Here is a 19,916-nt window from a genome sequence, read left to right on the forward strand (position 1 = left end):
GGGACATGAATGAGAGCCACACCAGAGGAGATAAAGTAGATTGTGGTAATGAGCCTCAGAGTGGGACAAGACAGAGCTGGGTGCTGTGGAGACAGATTGGGCAAGGAGCTGAGATATGGGGAAGACTGGGACTTTTGGATGAGCCCCAATGGGGAGACTGGGACTGGCTGGAAAAGGAGATTGGGAATCTGAGGGTGAGACTGAGATTGGATAAGGAGCCCAAGGTTGAGAGACTGAGACTGGATGGGTGAAGGTATTGGATGGTCTTTGAAACTCACTGGTAAAGTGTGTTCTTCACCCCCCTCTAGTGCTGGTCCACCTAGAGGATAACAACTTATTAGTACTATCACTTACTCTGTTAGTTGAATTATCAGAGGTCTGTGCGGTTTATCTAAATGTTCCAACCCTGCTGATGACCAATGTGGGTGTCAGTATGATGTCATAGTTTGTTTTTTCAAGGTTTGCTTTTTTAAAAACCTAGGAAATTACATGCCATTTGTCTATTCTTGTGATATTTAGATTGCTAACTTTTTGGAGCCAGTGCATGGTCTTCCACTGTGTGTGTGCAGTCAGGCATTGATTTGGACCATCAATTAGCACCACATTTAATCATCATTAAATTTTTCACAGAAAGTTAACTTATCTGGTCCTTCTGATCATATTAATGCTGAGCTCCTATTTTCTCAAGCTCTTGTACAGTCCAGATTTCAACTTTACAGATTTCAGTGAAATTAGTTCACTGTTATATCATCTACCCACTTACTCACAAATTGAATTCCAACAGTTTAAGTCATGGATATGAAGCCATGGATTCTAAAAGTAACTTTAAAAGTAACATGGATTTTTAAAATCCATGAAAATCAAGGCCTCCATGTAGCAATGACTAAAATGCAGCTTCTGATATCCAAAGCACAAATAACTGACTACATAGGGGTTCAGACAGAAATATTTTATGTGAAGGGCCATAAACATAAAATGAGAAAAGCAAATGAGACAGACTACAAAGGAAGTCAGATTATATCGGTCACTTGTTTATTAAGGGTTATTTTTAAAAATTGTGAAAATAGGATGAAGACAAACCAAGAGAGAACAAGCGTGTTGGATCAAATAGTATTTTATACCTCTTTTTTAATTTAGATACCTTCGGTCATATCAGCACTTTTTATACACGTGTAACATTCATAGCTCTAATCACATCTGCAGCTCTGAGACGAAACATCAGAGAACGCTTGATAAAGGGTCCGGTGGCCAGATGTCCCGATTTTATATGGACAGTCCTGATATTTGGGGATCTTATATAGGTGCCTATTTACCCCCCAGACTGTCACGATTTTTCATACTTGCTATCTAGTCACCCTAATAAAGGGATACTTTCCATTGAGCATACTACATTTAATATGAATACTATCAGTTTAAAGGAATATTTCAGTTGGGTTAGGACAGTATCCACCAGTAGAGCCCTGAGCAGATATAAATCGGTATCTGTGGAGCTGCAGGGCTCTACCGGGAACCACAGCAGCAAAAGCAGCAGCACGTTGGGCCGCCACTACCTGGAGCCAGCGCCCCGTTCCGGTAGCACTCCTGCATGGCTGTACTGCCAGGGACAGCTGCTGGTGAGCCTGGTGCCCACCAGTGGGTGGGGCTGGGGGTGGTATAGCCATGCTGAAGCAGCTACTGGCACAAGGCGCTGGCTTTTGGGTGTGGTGGCCCAACATGCTGCTGCTTTTTCCACTGCAGTTCCTGGTAGAGCCCTGCAGCTTTGCAGATACGGATTTATATCCACAGATATCTTCATCTGCGGATATAGATTTTGTATCCGTGCAGGGCTCTGTCCACCAGATTATTTGGATAATTATAACTTGTTCTAATACACAGATTGTTCTGTTACCAGGCTCTGTTTGTGTTATTTTTGCAGATACTTTGGTGTGAATTTTGTACTTAATGATCAGTTTTCTGAGCTGTTCTTGTGATGAGAGAGCTTACTTTTTACTGTTATAAAGCTCTTTTTTTATTGTGATTGGGAAAAGGATCTCAAATAGTGTTAAACTGCAATTGTCATTGTTTATCCATTGTATCTGCACACTGTTGGTGCCAAAACCCATTTTAAATTAATTGGAACGGGAAGGTAAAATTCATAAACGTTAATTGTTTCAGTGGAAGTCATCAGTAGCCTTAGAAATGCTGTAAATCATAATTTAAGAATACAATCAAACTGTTGAATAGTCGCAGGGAAACAAGTAGTAGATATGAGACTCATTCTTTCTTGACAAAAACAAATATATTGGTATTGTGCACTTAAAACTAATATACATGTGTAAATCTTTAAATAGGAACATTTAAATTACCAAAAACAGTAAGAAGAGGAATTCAGTCATTGTTGTATCATTATTAAACTTTAGAAATGCCAAGAGTAAATTGCAGTAGTTGATATTTTTAATTTGATTTATATTGAAATATAATTGTGCCTTATAGTGGAAAGGACTTTTGTTATCTTCATTCAGTGAAAATGTCTTCCATTCTACCCTTTATTCATCTTTTTTTCTTTTTCTTTTTCTTTTCTAATTTGGCTTTGAAGTCAACTGATTTTTCTGATCAAAGTGAAACTGCAGCTGATTATTTTAGTCGTTCCAATCGCAGGGGGAGCATTGTTTCTGATGTGGACGATGTCAATATCCCAGATTTAAATAGTGTGAGTGTAATGCATATTATGATATTGTAATGAATACAATGGGCTACTAATTATGAGTTTTCTTTCTTTACTGAAAAAAAGAATAACTGCCTGAAAAAGTAAAAACAAAAAAAAACAAAAAAAACCCTCAGAACAGTAGAATTTACTCAGTAGTGAATGAGTTTTATACTTGTTTTTTAAACTAACTGCCAGTTTTCTTATTAGAAAATAACAGAATGCGCACTGAATAAAAACCAAATCTTTTATGTCTTGGAATGCTATTTTTTTTAACATGGTTCAGAGAATTATTTTGCCCTTTGCCTGAGATATACGTGAATTTATAACAATCTAATTGTATTGTGTATAATGTATAATCATGTACTGGAATCATTACCACTTTATGCATCCATTTGTATGAGTGCTATGCATACATGAAAAAGAGCTTTGTGTAAGCTTGAAAACTCCTCTCTCACCAATAGAAGTTGGTCCAGTAAAAGACATCTCATCCATCTTGTGTCACTAATATCCTGGGACCAACATGGCTACAGCAACACTGCATGCAATAAAATACGTAAGGAATGTACAATGTCTGAGTGTCCTTTATATAATAAGCCTAAACACCTTTGAGAGCAAGCTGTGGTTTTAGTCTGAAATAACAGGTTACTATGCAAAACTGGCACCCTCTTGTTCCACAGATCTTATTTGCTGAGTGTTTTCAAAGAGTATCTGCTTGCTTTAGTGACCCCAAAAAAGAAACAAAAAAGTTTGAGGTGCTGGTAGCCATCCCATGGACACACAGTTATGGGAGTGTAAACTGGAATCTATTCCTTTTCATGTATTGACAGTATTATCTTAATTCCAGTTGCAGGGCCACATTCTACCATCAGTTACTCCTATTTAACTGAACGAAGAATTTGGTTCCAAAAATTCCTCCTTTTTCTAGTAGACTGTCCCAATCATTCAGACACAATAAACATCTAGTCCCCCCAATACTAATTTTACAATAACTTGTAAGAGTAAAACCACACTTCAAGCTAGCAAAATATTTTTTTCTGTTCAGATGAAAAACAGTAGTGCAGTATTACTATTGTCACCACCATGTATGTTATTTACCATCACTGTATGCAGCTGTATGTTCAGAGCATGGATAGATGTCAGTTGCAGTGTGCGTTCTGTTTCAAATTAAAATTTAAGCTAGTAATTTTTCTAATAAAGTTACTTTTACTGATACTAGCATTCTCTGGTACAAGGATGTGACAGTGTGTTGAGAGTGGTTAATAGCATTATTTTTTCGTTTTCTAGAATTGCTGTTGTGTGAATGGATTCTTAATTCTTGTTTTTATGGTCGCAATAAAAATTACACAATTAAAATTTTCTAATTGATACTCTGTAGGGAAGATTGGGTTCAAACAATGTAGTGCAGGTCCACAGTTGATCTTGGTAAAAGGAAGTTGTAAGTTACAACTCTTTGAGACAGTCCTTGTCAGATATTTGATAAGTAGACTGTCTTAATCATAGCTATCTGCTTCAGGTAGTAACATATGCTGCAGTGGCAGCTCTAAAGATGAAACCAGGAAAGAACGTGGGACATTGAGAACTGATGTCTTCAAAATTGTATGAACTTTGCTTGTGAGGTGATGCCAAATCCTCTTAACTGCTTCTCCATTAGTTTAGGGCAAAAAGAATTACATATTTGTGTTGAAGACCATTATTGGATAAGTTACTCTGGAGAAGCTACTTATACTTATTAAAAATGTATGGATTTGTAATGTTTTAGGCTTACATTTCATTTGGATTTTTGACTGAAGAAAATGTTGAAATAAGTCTCTGAGTAATAAAATTAACAGGTTCACACACAAGTTTAGTACATCTAGACTTTCTATAGCAGATGTGTGTGTTTCTGGTCAAGCTCGATTAATTAAAATATTGTCTGAAATAAATACTAAGCTATTGGAAATAGTTATCCCTCTTCAATCATGCCTTCTTCAACCTAAGTTATTTTGTCTTGATGTGACTGCCAGTTCTACCAAATAGTGTGGTGTATTGTGACATGAACATGTGTTTTCTAGTGACTAGATTAAGACACGCAAACTGATTTCACTTGTGATCTAAACCAGATTTCCAAAAAGGTTAGTGTGTGCTATTCTGCTTACCATCGCAGCAGTCACTGCTGTGCTGAGATTTATAATACTGAAAATAATTTCTGTTCTCAGTTCTCTAATATTAACAAAGGCTTTTACCTGAAAGGTTATCTAAAATGTCTGAAGTTTTATTTTTAATTATAAGCATGAATTTATTTGTAAGTGCTACCGTTAAAATAACTTTTATTTTAGGCCAAACACTTAAATTTTGGAGGGTTGTTAACCATTCTTTGTAATCCTGTGGATTACATACATCTCATTATGCTTGGTGAACACAAAGGTGTTACAGCTGTTCAGTCACAAAATGAATAATTATAATCACTTTTTTCTCTCTCCAGCTGGAAGAGAAGTGTGACAAACCGTATCCTGAAATTTACACAAGGGTATGTTTGTTTATTAAAAGATTGAAAGTCAATTTTCTTGCTTTAATTATAGTCAATTTTTGAAATATCTCCAAAGTGTATATGCCATATGTTTTAGTAGTGTTTGTATCCTAATACTTTGACAGTGTTAATTGCAAAATGACACTTGTAAGGCTCTGTGTAAAGCCTAGATAACATTCCTGTTCCTGTCCCTTTATTTCCTATAGGAAGGGAATGTTTCCTAAAGGAGGTATTTTTTTTTTATACAGTTCACCCCCACATGTCAGGAAATGTTGAGCAGAGAGATTGAATTTGAAGAGGACAGGACTGGAAAAACTCAGATTTTTTTAACTGCTGTTGCAGACATTGCTCCAAGTCCTTGTGTGAGAGGAATTAAAATGACTACAAAAGTGTGGAAACTTTGACATGGTTCCAGATGTACTTAAGTATAGAACTTCAAATTTCTGTAGGATATAAGTAAAAATATGATGATTGATAAGCTACTTATTCTAGTTTTTTTCTTCACTGTCGCATCACCTCAACCAAAGTGTTTTGTAAACATCTCATCAACAAGACAGATCGTATATCATAGCAAGCATATGGAGCCAGCAGACCAAGATATAAACTAGATTCTGGAAATTAACCTTGGTCAAAAGTATGATATTATAGAACCCGAATTTTAAGTCAGGTATAAAACAGGATTTTTAAAATGTATGTTTTCAGTGTTGTTTTAATTGTCAGGTAATTTATTATGAGAAATGTGAGATATATCACAGAGTTGCAGGCTTTTGTGGACAAAGTGGATATATCACCTCAGAAGATATCACAGTATGAATCCTGATACAGTTTATTCTTTTTTTTTAAGCCGGCATCTCGCAATTCAGCAAGTACAACTCCTCTGAGTGGGAATTCATCCAGAAGAGGAAGTGGGGATACAAGCAGTTGGGTGGATCCTGATGTTTCATTAAGTGAATTACGGGTAAACTCTGTTACTGATTTGAAAAAGCAGGAGGATTTATATTTAATATGATGGGGCGGTAGAGAGGGAGATGGGATTTCTGCTTATTTGACATAGAAAAATAAAATGTGACGTATTTTAATGATGGTGAGGGAAAATAGGTGCATATTATAGCAATGTTACTACTTACATATGTAAATGTTTGTGGCACTGAAAGCTGAGTACTGAAACAAATTTTATTTTAAAAACATTAGAAATCATTAGATTTAAGAAATGGGACTGAGTAATTTTTAATACTAGTAGTTTTCAAACAATGGTTGCATAACAAAATAGTCAGAATTTTTCACTGATTTGAGGGTTGTTTTCAATTTCTGTGTGTTTAATATGTTTTGTATACTTTATTTTGCACTCTTTGACATTTGATTGAAAAATATGCAAAGATAAAGTGCTGTTTTCTTCACAAAATTTTCAACTGTAAACTATTTTCCCTCTTTTATGCAATGGTTCATTCCTATGTCCTGCAGGATATCTATGATCTTAAGGACCAGATACAAGATGTAGAGGGGAGATACATACAGGGACTTAAAGAACTAAAGGTATAAGGGCTCACCATCCAAAGCATGCATTCTGTGTGGACATATGTTGATAATGGAGATTTTATCAGTTCCACTAACTGCACATAGCTTTACTAACTAGATTTTTTTAAAATATTTCTCTGAAGCATGTGCTTAACCTGCAATGCATAGGATGGATCAGTTTTTTGTATGTGTAAATTACTACAATATACTATTTCCCTGTAGATTCAAAGTTATTTATTACTCAATTAAAATAGCATTAAACGTTTACAGTTTTCATATCAAGTGCCAATAAGATGAAAACTAATTGAAGCCTTATATATGGTTTAATATTTTAATAGAAAATAAATACACATTAAAAATTCATACAGTGTGTGAAAAAAGACAGAAATGGGTAGTAGTTCTGACAAACAAAATAATTTAACCAAGAAAATTGTGAAGCATTAAACTTATAAATTTCAGAAAATGTTAGTTAATGTTAGTTAAAAATCCAAAACTATTTTTAAAAAATACACTGTTGTGTGTATTGGATTCAGGAGTAGATGAGGCTCTTATGGCCCATTGATAGACTAGCATCAAGTGAGAGAGGTGGATTTTTTTTAGTATTTAGTTTGCACTCTGGCTATCTTTTTCCTTCATATACACAAGGTTCTCATTGTCATAGTCCGTTGTCATAGTTTACAATATGTTGCTTAATATTTAAAGTACAATTACTTTCCCATTTACTGTGCCCAGAAGAAACTGGATGCAGAGGAGAATTTGATAGTCTTTTTCAGCATATTCTTATCCAGATGCCTGTATTCAAATTTCTTGTGACTAGTAATATTCAAATATGAAGAGCTCTTAAATGTAATGATTTCTGTTGTACACACACACGTACACCCATTGAAGATGCTCTTCATCTTGATTCATTAATGATCAAGTGGAATTCTAACCTTACCTAAATCGCATTTTACAGAGATTTTGTTTTGTTTAGTAGCCTTCTTGAGGAGAGATTTAAAGAGAATATGTAATATATTCTGATAAAAGGGAAGTCACACATCTTAAAGTCAGCATTTCATTATTCTACACTAGCTCATCTCCCTTTCAGAGAATGAGTGCATAAGCGATCAGAACAGCTGGTGTGAGGTTATGAAGTACATAATTTGTATCTCCTTGATGTTAGTGTATTAATGGGCCTCATAGTAAAATGGTCAAAATACTTTTTTTTTTTTTTTTTCCCTGTAGCCTATTGAATCCTTGATGCAGTCTTATGAAGTTCCTTAATGGTGGCAGAGCTGGAGGATATGTGTCTTTAAGAACTTGTGTTACTGTAGATGTAGATGTCAAAAATTCTATAACTACAGGTTCAAATATAAATATGGAGTTCTTATTTAATTGTCAAAATATCTATTATTTTACAAGTCCCCTATTTTTCTTGATCTTGGCAAAATACTTTGCATCCACAGGCCTTAATCATTTAACAATTTGAAAAGGATACCTTTTTTGTTAACTGTGCATTACACCCAAAAGAATATTTTCAAAATGGGTTTAACGCGAATAAACATACAGTTCTTTGTGCATGCTTGTGCCCATCTCATAAGTGGTGATATGAATTATTAGGAATGTTTTATTTGCAGATAATATGATGATTGCTTTTCAGTTACCATAAAGCAGAAGCTATCAGTAGAAATTAACCTTCTAGATGCTTTGCTTGGCTGACATTAGATTTAAAAAGTGGATTGCTGTTATTACTATTGTAATTTTAAAAGAATCCTTAAGGAATCTAATTTTAAGATAGTTAAGCACCAGTCCAAGATTATAGTTTTATAATGGATTTTTTTCAGTGACATGATCATACTCAGAGCTGACCTGAGTTTCAGAAAACCAAAACATGAAGTCAGTATATTTTCATAAGTATTTGGAAATCTTTGCGTCTATAGTCAAAAACTTTTTAAGTTTGAGCCTATTTCTTATGAACGCCCATCCCCTGACATATGCTATTACTACTTGGCCCTTCTTCCAGCATTGGCTCAGTGGCACTACATTTTTTTCCCCTTTCAAGACTCAGGAAATGTCTTGAGAAGTTCTCTACTGCACCATATTCTCTGTTTACTCTGCCTCCAGTTGTAAGGTAATAGTTCTCTGTAGCTGTCTTCCTCCTCCTAACAGGGAAAATATCTTTTTTCTTCTTCTTCTTGATCTCTGCCTAGCAGTTTTCTGTTGGGCACCTTTCAGGGCTGTCTGGGGACCATACCAGCTTTGCAATTCCCACAAGTGCTTTTCCAGTAGTGGAGAAGCAATGATCTGCCAGCCCACCACTTTCCTGTTCCTAAGGCTGGTGGTGGTCATCGTTCAAGATTTCTAGGATAGCTGAGAAATATACAGATTTTAAAAATTGTGCAAGGGATAGAAAATGTCCAGATTGTGGTTCCACCCAGTCTAACTCAGTTGTGTGTGTCTTCTGCCACCAGTGGCATCTGCCCTCAACTCAGTCTGAAGGAATCCTTTCATCTTTTTCAGGCTTTCTGATTCTTGGACTTAGCTCTACAAGTGTGCAGTCTGCCTCCATCGACCTCCTCAGGTCAGCCTGACTAATTTACATAGCTTCTTCACTTTAGATTCCCAGCTAAAATTTGAGGTGACTTTATTCCCCAGTAGCTCTTTTGAGTTGCCTGTAGATTTTTATTTCCATTTTCCAGCCCATTTCCCCCTAGACTTCTCAATGTCTCCTTCCAAAAGTCTTCCAAGTCGGTATTATCTCTGAACCTGACCAACAGATCTATGATACTGATATCTCTACAGAACCTGCTGCCTGTAGAAGCCATCATCTGTGTTTCTTCTCTGGAGAAAGGGGAACAGTTTCTTCTTAAGATGTTTTGTGGCCTCCAAAGAGGGTGGGTTTTGTCCAGTCAAGGACTTGAAGGTGAACTTCTGGATGGAACCCATAGCACTGACTCGGGAGGGGGCTGTGTGTTTTTAGTTAATCTCAAGGTCTGCTTCCCATTTGTAGTCATGTCTTTCAGATTATCATCAGCTCCCAAAGTATTTCAGATCTCTCATAATTTGGATGATGTACTGATATATTTCCCCAACAAGGGAAATAGCCTGGGACTCTCTTCAGACCACCAGACTAACTCAAGAACATGAGTCTGTGATCAACTTGAAATAGAGGTCTTGCCACCCCAGAATCTATTTCAGAAGATCAAGTCTGATTTTTCCAGTGTTCCAAGCCCATTCAGTATCAGCGCTCTAGTTCCTGCAACTTCTGATGATCTTCTGTGCAGACATAGTCCATTGAGCCATAATATAACATTGAGTTCTTTTGCACTTCCTCCTGGCAAATGAAACTAGCGATACAAGAGTATGAACAAGTTGATTGGGCTATCCTATCCTTTTCATAGCTCACTCAAGTGGCAAGTTTCCTTCCTTGTGCATAACGGTATAGGCAAGCTGGCTACTGTGCTGAGATGGGAAATCACTTAGTCCCGTGATCTCTAATATGAACTCATTCAATTTCACCTTTTGAAACTGAGAGTGCAGAGGGATATTGTAATGTCTCCTTCCAAAAATGCTGCCATCTCCAAAATGTCTCTACATACAGAAAAAACAATGGTTCCACCCTCACTTATTGCAGCAGGCAGGGAGGCACTACTTGCAAAAAATATATATAATAATAAGCCTTAAGAAGTCCTTCAGTTCCCGTGAGAATAGAAACTGAATTAACATTTTGTCAGCTGCTCATCCAGAAATGGTTAATTAAACAGACACTTTTTTTGATAGTTTTCAAATCAACTCAACAAACAGGTCCTTTTATCTTACTCCAGACATTGGCATCAACCACCTTCAAAGATGGGTGTATTTTTTTTCTTTCCATTGGATGTGTCTTCAACTTTACCGTTGCCAACAGAGAAAGTACAATTTAAAATATTTGGGAGGACTGTGCCTTAGTAAGTCTTGAAATCAGACCATTGGGAGCTGCCACTTATGAAGGACTTAATTCATCAAAGTCCTCATGGAGACTGCTCTTGCTAGTTGGAACCTCAAAACTAAAGCCTTGTCTCACCTGATTACTCCAGAGAACTAGTAGATTTCCTCATTATATCAAGAAAGCTATGCATATTCAGAATATATAAAAGAATGTGAAATATATGGTTTTCCTGGTATGATCAAAGGACAATAAATGCCTTTTAGGCCACTAGGGAAGGAATACTAATTCTCAGTTGTCCAGTTTTCAGAGTGGCCCGTGCCTCAGTTATTTTAAGCCAGGTGTCTGTTCAAAAACAATCCATTTTCTCTCGTCTGAAAAGTCACTTCTTCAAGCTCTTATCTGCAGATTTTCTCAGTCTGTAAGGGTATGTCTACACTACGAAATTAGGTCAAATTTATAGAAGTCGGTTTTTTAGAAATCGTTTTTATGTAGCCGATTGTGTGTCCCCTCACACAAAATGCTGTAAGTGCATTAAATGCATTAACTCGGCAGAGTGCTTCCACAGTACCGAGGCTAGCGTCGACTTCTGGAGTGTTGCACTGTGGCTAGCTATCCCACAGTTCCCGCAGTGTCCGCTGCCCATTGGAATTCTGGGTTGAGATCCCAATGCCTGATGGGGCAAAAAACATTGTTGCGGGTGGTTCTGGGTACACGTCATCAGGCCCTCCCTCCCTCCCTCTGTGAAAGCAACAGCAGACAATTGTTTCGCGCCTTTTTTCCTGAGTTACCTGTGCAGATGCCATACCATGGCAAGCATGGAGCCCGCTCAGCTCACTGTCACCGTATGTCTCCTGGGTGCTGGCAGACGCGGTACTGCATTGCTACACAGCAGCAGCAACCCATTGCCCTGTGGCAGCAGACGGTGCAATAGGCCTGAAAACCATCCTCAACGTGTCCGAGGTGTCGGTCAGGAGTGCCGGGGCAGATATGGGCGCAGGGACTAAATTAGGAGTGACTCGACCAGGTCATTCTCTTTAATCCTGCAGGCAGTCCTATTGAACCATCTTATGGTGAACAGGCAGGAGATGAGGATGGCTAGCAGTCGTATTGCACTATCTTCTGCGGGGCAGCCAGGAGATGTGGATGGCTTGCAGTCCTACTGCACCATCTGCTGCCAGCCAAAGATGTAAAAGATAGATGGAGTGGATCAAAACAAGAAATAGACAAAATGTGCTTTGTATTAATTTGCTCCCTTGCTCCCTCCGTGAAATCAACAGCTGACAATCGTTTTGGTGATGTCTGTCAAGGGCACCTTGAAAACTTTAATGGAGATTCAGTCCTGCCTGAAATAACAGAGGGAGGGATAGCTTAGTGGGTTGACCATTGGCCTGCTAAACCCAGGGTTTTGAGTTCAATCCGTGAGGGGGCCATTCTGTGTGACAGTTGTTTTTGTTTCTCCTTGATGTAAAGCCACCCCCTTCGTTGATTTTAATTCCCTGTAAGCCAACCCTGTAAGCCATGTCGTCAGTCACCCCTCCCTCCGTCAGGGCAACGGCAGACAATCGTTCCGCGCCTTTTTTCTGTGCAGACGCCATACCACGGCAAGCATGGAGCCTGCTCAGATCACTTTGGCAATTAGGAGCACATTAAACACCACGCATATTATCCAGCAGTATATGCAGCACAAGAACCTGGCAAAGCAAAACTGGGCGAGTAGGCGACATCAGCGCGGTGACAAGAGTGATGAGGACATGGACACAGACTTCTCTCAAAGCACGGACCCTGGCAATGTGCGCATCATGGTGCTAATGGGGCAGGTTCATGCCATGGAATACTGATTCTGGGCCCGGGAAACAAGCACAGACGGGTGGGACACATAGTGTTCCAGGTCTGGGACGATTCCCAGTGGCTGCGAAACTTTCGCATGCATAAGGGCACTTTCATGGAACTTTGTGACTTGCTTTCCCCTACCCTGAGGCACAAGAATACCAAGATGAGAGCAGCCCTCACAGTTGAGAAGCGAGTGGCAATAGCCCTATGGAAGCTTGCAATGCCAGACATCTACCGGTCAGTTGGGAATCAATTTGGAGTGGGCAAATTTGCTGTGGGGGCTGCTGTGATGCAAGTAGCCAACGCAATCAAAGATCTGCTGATATCAAGGGTAGTGACCCTGGGAAATGTGCAAGTCACAGTGGATGGCTTTGCTCCAGTGGGATTTCCTAACTGTGGTGGGGCCACAGACGGAATCCATATCCCTATCTTGGCACCGGAGCACCAAGCCGGCGAGTAAATAAACCGCAAGGGGTACTTTTCAATGGTGCTGCAAGCACTGGTGGATCACAAGGGATATTTCACCAACATCAACATGGGATGGCCGGGAAAGGAACATGACGCTCACATCTTCAGGAACTCTGGTCTGTTTCAAAAGCTGCAGGAAGGAACTTTATTCCCAGAACAGAAAATAACTGTTGGGGATGTTGAAATGCCTATAGTTATCCTTGGGGACCCAGCCTACCCCTTAATGCCGTGTCTCATGAAGCTGTACACAGGCAGCTTGGACAGTAGTCAGGAGCTGTTCAACTACAGGCTGAGCAAGTGCAGAATGGTGGTAAAATGTGCATTTGGACGTTTAAAAGCATGCTGGCGCAGTTTACTGACTCGGTTAGACCTCAGTGATATTCCCACTGTTATTACGGTTTGCTGTGCGCTCCACAATATCTGTGAGAGTAAGGGGGAGACGTTTATGGTGGGGTGGGCAGTTGAGGCAAATCGCCTGGCCGCTGGTTACGTGCAGCCAGACACCAGGGCGGTTAGAAGAGCACAGAAGAGCGCGGTGCGCATCAGAGAAGCTTTGAAAACCAATTTCATGATTGGCCAGGCTACGGTGTGGAAGGTTTTGTTTCTACTTGATGAAACCCCCCACACCTTTGTTCACTCTACTTCCCTGTAAGCTAACCACCCTCCTCTCCTCCCTTTGATCACCGCTTGCAGAGGCAATAAAGTCATTGTTGCTTCACATTCATGCATTCTTTATCAATTCATCACACAAATAGGGGGATAACTACCAACGTAGCCCAGGAGGGGTGGTGGAGGAGAGAAGCACCAGGAGGGGTGCTGGAGGAGGGAAGGACAAGGCCACACAGCACTTTAAAAGTTTAAAACTTATTGAATGCCAGCCTTCTGTTGCTTGGGCAATCCTCTGGGGTGGAGTGGCTGGGTGGCCGGAGGGCCCCCCTGCCCCCCCTCGTGTTCTTGGGCATCTGGGTGAGGAGGCCATGGAACTTGGGGAGGAGGGCGGTTGGTTACACAGGGGCTGTAGCAGCGGTCTGTGGTCTAGCTGCCTTTCCTGCAGCTCAACCATATGCTGGAGCACATCAGTTTGATCCTCCAGCAGCCTCAGCATTGAATCCTTCCTCCTCTCATCACGCTGCCGCCACCTTTCAGCTTCAGCCCTCTCCTCAGCCCGCCACTTACTCTCCTCCCGGTCATTTTGTGCTTTCCTGCACTCTGACGTTGTCTGCCTCCATGCATTCGTCTGTGCTCTGTCAGTGTGGGAGGACAGCATGAACAGGCAGGAGATGAGGATGGCTAGCAGTCGTATTGCACCATCTTCTGCGGGGCAGCCAGGAGATGTGGATGGCTTGCAGTCCTACTGCACCATCTGCTGCCAGCCAAAGATGTAAAAGATAGATGGAGTGGATCAAAACAAGAAATAGACAAAATGTGCTTTGTATTCATTTGCTCCCTTGCTCCCTCCGTGAAATCAACAGCCGATTGAGCTCAGAGAACATTTCATCGCGAGTGCGTTTTTTTTGCCTTCTAATCTTCACTAGCCTCTGGGAAGGAGAAGATCCTGTGATCCTCGAAACACATGCAGATGGTAGAGAAAACAAAAGGGACAGTGGTATTTAAAAATACACATTTTATAGAACAATGGGTACATTCTTTCACGGTAAACTGTGGTGTTAACATTACACACATAGTACATGTGCTTTCGTACCAAGGTCGCATTTTGCCTCCCCCCATCTCCGTGGTTAACAGCGAGGAACATTTCTGTTCAGCCACAGGCAAACAGCCCAGCAGGAACAGGCACCTCTGAATGTCCCCTTAAGAAAAGCACCCTGTTTCAACCAGGTGACCATGAATGATATCACTCTCCTGAGGATGACACAGAGAGATAAAGAATGGATGTTTGAACGCCAGCAAACATACACTGCAATGCTTTGTTCTACAATAATTCCCGAGTACGTGCTACTGGCCTGGAGTGGTAAAGTGTCCTACCATGGTGGATGGAATAAGGCTGCCCTCCCCAGAAACCTTTTGCAAAGGCTTTGGGAGCACATCCAGGAGAGGCGCAAATGCCAGGGCAAATTAATTATTAAACATGCTTGCTTTTAAACCATGTATAGTATTTTAAAAGTTACACTCACCAGAGGTCCCTTCTCCACCTGGCGGGTCCGGGAGGCAGCCTTGGGTGGGTTCAGGGGGTACTGGCTCCAGGTCCAGGGTGAGAAACAGTTTCTGGCTGTCGGGAAAATCGGTTTTTCCGCTTGCTTGCTGTGAGCTATCTACAACCTCCTCCTCCTCATCTTCCTCGTCCCCAAAATCTGGTTCCGCGTTGCCTCCATCTCCATTGAAGGAGTCAAACAACACAACTAGGGTAGTGGTGGCTGAACCCCCTAAAATGGCATGCAGCTCATCATAGAAGCGGCATGTTTGGGGCTCTGACCCAGAGCGGCCGTTCGCCTCTCTGGTTTTCTGGTAGGCTTGCCTCAGCTCCACACGGCACTGCTTCGGGTCCCTGTTATGGCCTCTGTCCTTCATGTCCTGGGAGATTTTGAGGAATGTTTTGGCATTTCGAAAACTGGAACGGAGTTCTGATCGGACGGATTCCTCTCCCCATACAGTGATCAGATCCCATACCTCCCGTTCAGTCCATGCTGGAGCTCTTTTGCAATTCTGGGACTCCATCATGGTCACCTCTGCTGATGAGCTCTTCACTCACCTGCAGCTTCCCATGCTGGCAAAAGAGGAAATGGAAATTCAAAAGTTCGCAGACCTTTTCCTGTCTACGTGGCCAGTGCATCTGAGTTGAGAGTGCTGTCCAGAGCGGTCACAATGGAGCACTCTGGGATAGCTTCTGGAGGCCAATACCATCTAATTGTGTCCACAGTACCCCAAATTCAACCCCGCAAGGCCGATTTCAGTGCTAATCCCCTTGTCAGGGGTGAAGTAAGGAAATCGGTTTTAAGAGCCCTTTAAGTCGAAAAAAGGGCTTTGTCGTGTGGACGGGTGCAGGGTTAAATTGATTTAACGCTGCTAAATTCGACCTCAGCTCCTACTGTAGACCAGGGCTAAGGCATCAGAAACTAAAAATTAACCTGTTGCGCAGTGGAATTTGAATTTTGTCCTCCAAGCTCTCACCAAGTCTTTTTCTGTTGGACACCTGCCTTTTCCTCATGATGAGAAAATTTCCCTTTTTTTCAGCAGTCACTTCAACTAGAAAAATACGTGAACAAAGGGATCCCTTTTATTAAAGACCTGTACTTGCAGGTTTTGCCAGAGATATTTGTGGTTTTTTGTCCCCAATAGAATATCTTTCTACTTTAACATGAGAACATACTGGTTCAGACCAATGGTCCAGCTAGTCTGGTATCCTGTTTTCTGACAGTGGTCCTGCGAGATGTTCAGAGGGAATGAACAGAACAGAGCAATTATCAGGGGATCCATCCCTGGTCATCCAGTCCCATCTTCTGGCAGTCAGACGTTTAGGGACACCCAAAGCATGGGATTGCGTCCCTAATCATCTTGGCTAATAGCCACTGATAGACCTTTCCTCCATGAATTTATCCAATTCTTTTTTGAAGCCAGTTATACTTTTGGCCTTTGCAACGTCCCCTCATTGCGAGTTCCACAGATTGGCTTTGTTTTGTGGAGAAGTACTTATGTTTCTTTTATGCCTGTTAATTTCTATGGGTGTGACTCCCGGTTCTTGTATTATGTGAAGGGTTAAATTCTGCTTCCCTATTCACTTTCTCCACACCATTCATGATTTTATAGACCTCTATGATATCCCCTCTTAGGCATTTCTTTTCAAAACTGAACAGTCCCAGTCTTTTGAATCTTTTCTCATATGGAAGCTGTTCCGTACCCCTAATCATTTTTGTTGCCCTTCTCAGTACTATTTTCCAATTTTAATGTCCATCTTTTGAGATGGAGTGACCAAAGAGCATGCATTATTCAAGGTATGGGCGTAGCATTTATTTATTTAGTGACCTTGATATTTTTCTTTCTTATTCTTCATATTCTGTTACTTTTTTTGACTGCTGCTGCACACTGAGCAGATGTTTTCAGAGAACTGTTGGCAATCACTCTTATCTATCTTGAGTGGTAACAGCTAATTTAGATCCCTTCATTTTGTATTTATAGTTGGGATTATGTTTTCCAATGTGCATTACTTTTGCATTTATCACCAATTAACTTCATCTGCCATTTTGTTGCCCCGTCACCCAATTTTGTGAGATCGCTTTGTAACTCTTTGTAATCAGATTTGGATTTTAACTACCTTGAGTAATTTAGTGTCATCTGGAAATGTTGCTACCTCACTGTTTACCCCTTTTTCCAGGTGATTTATGAATGTTGAACAGCACTTGTCCCAGTACGAATCCTTTGGGGACCCTGCTATTTAGTTCTCTCCACGGTGAAAACTGACCATTTGTTCCTACCCTTTGTTTCCTATCTTTTAACCTGTTGTTGATCCATTATAGAGGGCCTTCCCTCTTATCCCATGACTGCCTACTTTGCTAAGAGCCTTTGGTGAGGGACCTTGTCAAAGGCTTTTTGAAAGACCAAGTATACTGTATTTATTATATCACCCTGGTCCCCACATTTGACACCCTCAGAGAATTCTAATAGATTTGGCAAGGCATGATTTCCCTTTACGTGTTGACTCTTCCCCAGTATACTGTGTTAATCTGTTTCTGATCATTCTTTACTATAATTTCAAACAATTTGCCTGGGTACTGAAGTTTAGGCTTCCTGGCCTGTAGTTGCCAGGATCACGTTAAAAATCGGCATTATGTTGACTAATCATCAGTCATCTGATTTAAGCAATAAGTAACATACCACAGTTAGTAGTTCTGTGATTTCATATTTGAGTTACTCAGAACTCTTTTGTAAATAACATCTGGTCCTGGTGACTTATTACTGTTTAATTTATCAGTTTATTCCAAAATCATCTTTATTGATACCTCAATCTTGGACAGTTCCTCAGATTTGTCACCTAAAAAAAGGTCTCAGGTGTGGGAACCTTCCTCACATCCTCTGCAGTGAAGACTGATGCAAAGAAATCATTTTGCTTCTCCTCAACCTGTTTTCCTTGAGTGCTCCTTTAGCATCTCAATTATCCTGTGATTCCACTGGTAGTTTGGTGGGCTTCTTGCTTCTGATGCACTTAACCACTTTTGCTCTTAGTTTTTGTCTTTTGCTAGTTGGTCTTCATACTCTTACCTGCCTAATTATATTTTTACACTTGACTTGCCAGAGTTCGATCCTTTGTATTTTCCTCAGTAGGATCTGACTTCCAGTTTTTTAAAATGTCTTTATCTCTAGCCACCTCTTGTACTTTTTTTTTGTTGTTGGTCGTCTTACTGTGTTTTTCTTTTGCCGTGGGGGGGTGGGCAAACATATTGTGTGAGCCTCTATTATTGTGTTTTTCAGAAGTTTCCTTGCAGCTTGCAGGTATGTCACTCCTGTCTGTTCCTTTTAACTTCCATTTAAGCTTCTCTTCCTCCTCCCCACCCCCCATCTATATATCCTTTGGAAATACTAAGGGCCATAAAACTTTATTTGATCTTACTAAGGAATGACATAAAACTAATGTTCTTTTCATGGGCACAAAAACACTTTAAGGCTTATAAATGTATCTGTCAGGGACTCAATGCACGCTCAACTAGAAAAACAACCACTTCATAAACAGAAGAAATAAGAGCTACTGTTGATGAGATCTGCAAGGCAGACACTTAGTTTTCAACAATTAATGCTTTCACCATTCATTGCAGAATTGTCATAGTGACCTCAACAGAAGTGTTTATGCTACTCTTAATCTAAAATTAGAAATTCCTTTGTATATAGTTGTATAAAGCTTTTATCTATATTTTAATTGGTTTTTCTTTGTCCCACCCTGACTTTAATCTCTGGTTACTGTTTGCTACTTTCCAGAGTATGGAGACGCATGAAACATTTCCGTACCTGTAATTTTTATTTGTTATGGTTTTCCATTTTCTGATATGTATGACTTCCACTTTGAAGATATCCTTTATTTTCTGGTGAAACATAGAACAAATGAATGCTTTTTCATCATGCTCATAAACCATCATGTTCTGCAAATTTAATCTATGAATTTATCCATGCACGATTATTCTGGGACCCTAGATACCAATTTCTTCCGAATACTGTCATTCTAATTCAGAATGGCATTTGGAAGTTTTTGTTCTGAGAAGGGTGCTTGAGATATGGTGTTTCTCCAGCACAGGGCTTCTGGATCCTAGAAGTTGGAAGAGGAGGTATGAGTAGACATAATTAGATGAAATTGTGAAAAGGAAGATTTGGGCTAGAAGGAACAGCTTCCCAATAATTAAAATGTGTTAGATTATGGAATAGTCTCCTTCAGAAAGTGGAATTGGTGGAAATGCCATCAGTTCCAACTTTGAAAAATAGACAACAGAACGCTAGAGAATGTATAGTACGGGAACAGTCCTACACTGGCAAGAAGATGGATTTGATGATCTAACAGGTCTTTTCCACCTCTAATGTATATGATTCTATGATACGGAGATTTTGCACTTTAAAATTATCTTGTATTGAGATCACTGCATATTTCAAGGATACAAGTAGGCTAATAGTTTCTCTATTATGTGAATAGTTGACATTTTGCTACTGTGCTTGAAAATTGAGTTTACATGATCAATTTGACCCTCAGGACAGAGAAGAATTGGGTAAGAGTGGTTGACTAGGTATATAGCAGACTGTGCACATGCACCTTCTCTTCAGCCAAAGACCTTATTTAGACAGATTAGTACCAAGTATATGAATCAAAACTGTGGAGTTCTCCAAAAAGTAAATGAGATGCATATGCCACAACTGGTAAAAGAGCTAAGCAGCTAGAGGCACAAAAACTTCTCTTTAAACACTGATTTCTCCAAAACCACATGGAATGATTACTAAAATGTCTGTGGCCATATTAAAACTTAAGTTCTGAGCTATAAAACAGTAAGCACATTTTAGTGATTGTGGTGGTGTTG

At 40.0% G+C, this 19,916-nt stretch overlaps 1 protein-coding gene across 5 annotated transcripts in view; it reads left to right on the forward strand.

The window, feature by feature from the left end:
• The window catches only part of LRRFIP2 (LRR binding FLII interacting protein 2), a 140,746-nt gene that overhangs the window by 90,186 nt on the left and 30,644 nt on the right, over window positions 1–19,916 (forward strand). For 2 of the 5 annotated variants that reach the window (XM_084620168.1, XM_084620170.1), the window contains exons 4-6: window positions 5,148–5,192; window positions 6,037–6,150; window positions 6,654–6,725. In XM_084620168.1, the coding sequence (XP_084476294.1) occupies window positions 5,148–5,192; window positions 6,037–6,150; window positions 6,654–6,725 (231 nt within the window). Of the gene's footprint in view, window positions 1–2,575; window positions 2,690–5,147; window positions 5,193–6,036; window positions 6,151–6,653; window positions 6,726–19,916 lie in introns of all 5 variants that reach the window. The other 3 variants (XM_084620169.1, XM_084620171.1, XM_084620172.1) reach the window with 2 other exon arrangements.

Source organism: Lepidochelys olivacea (assembly GCF_965140295.1).
Source record: "Lepidochelys olivacea isolate rLepOli2 genome assembly, chromosome: 2".
Lineage (NCBI taxonomy): Eukaryota > Metazoa > Chordata > Testudines > Cheloniidae > Lepidochelys > Lepidochelys olivacea.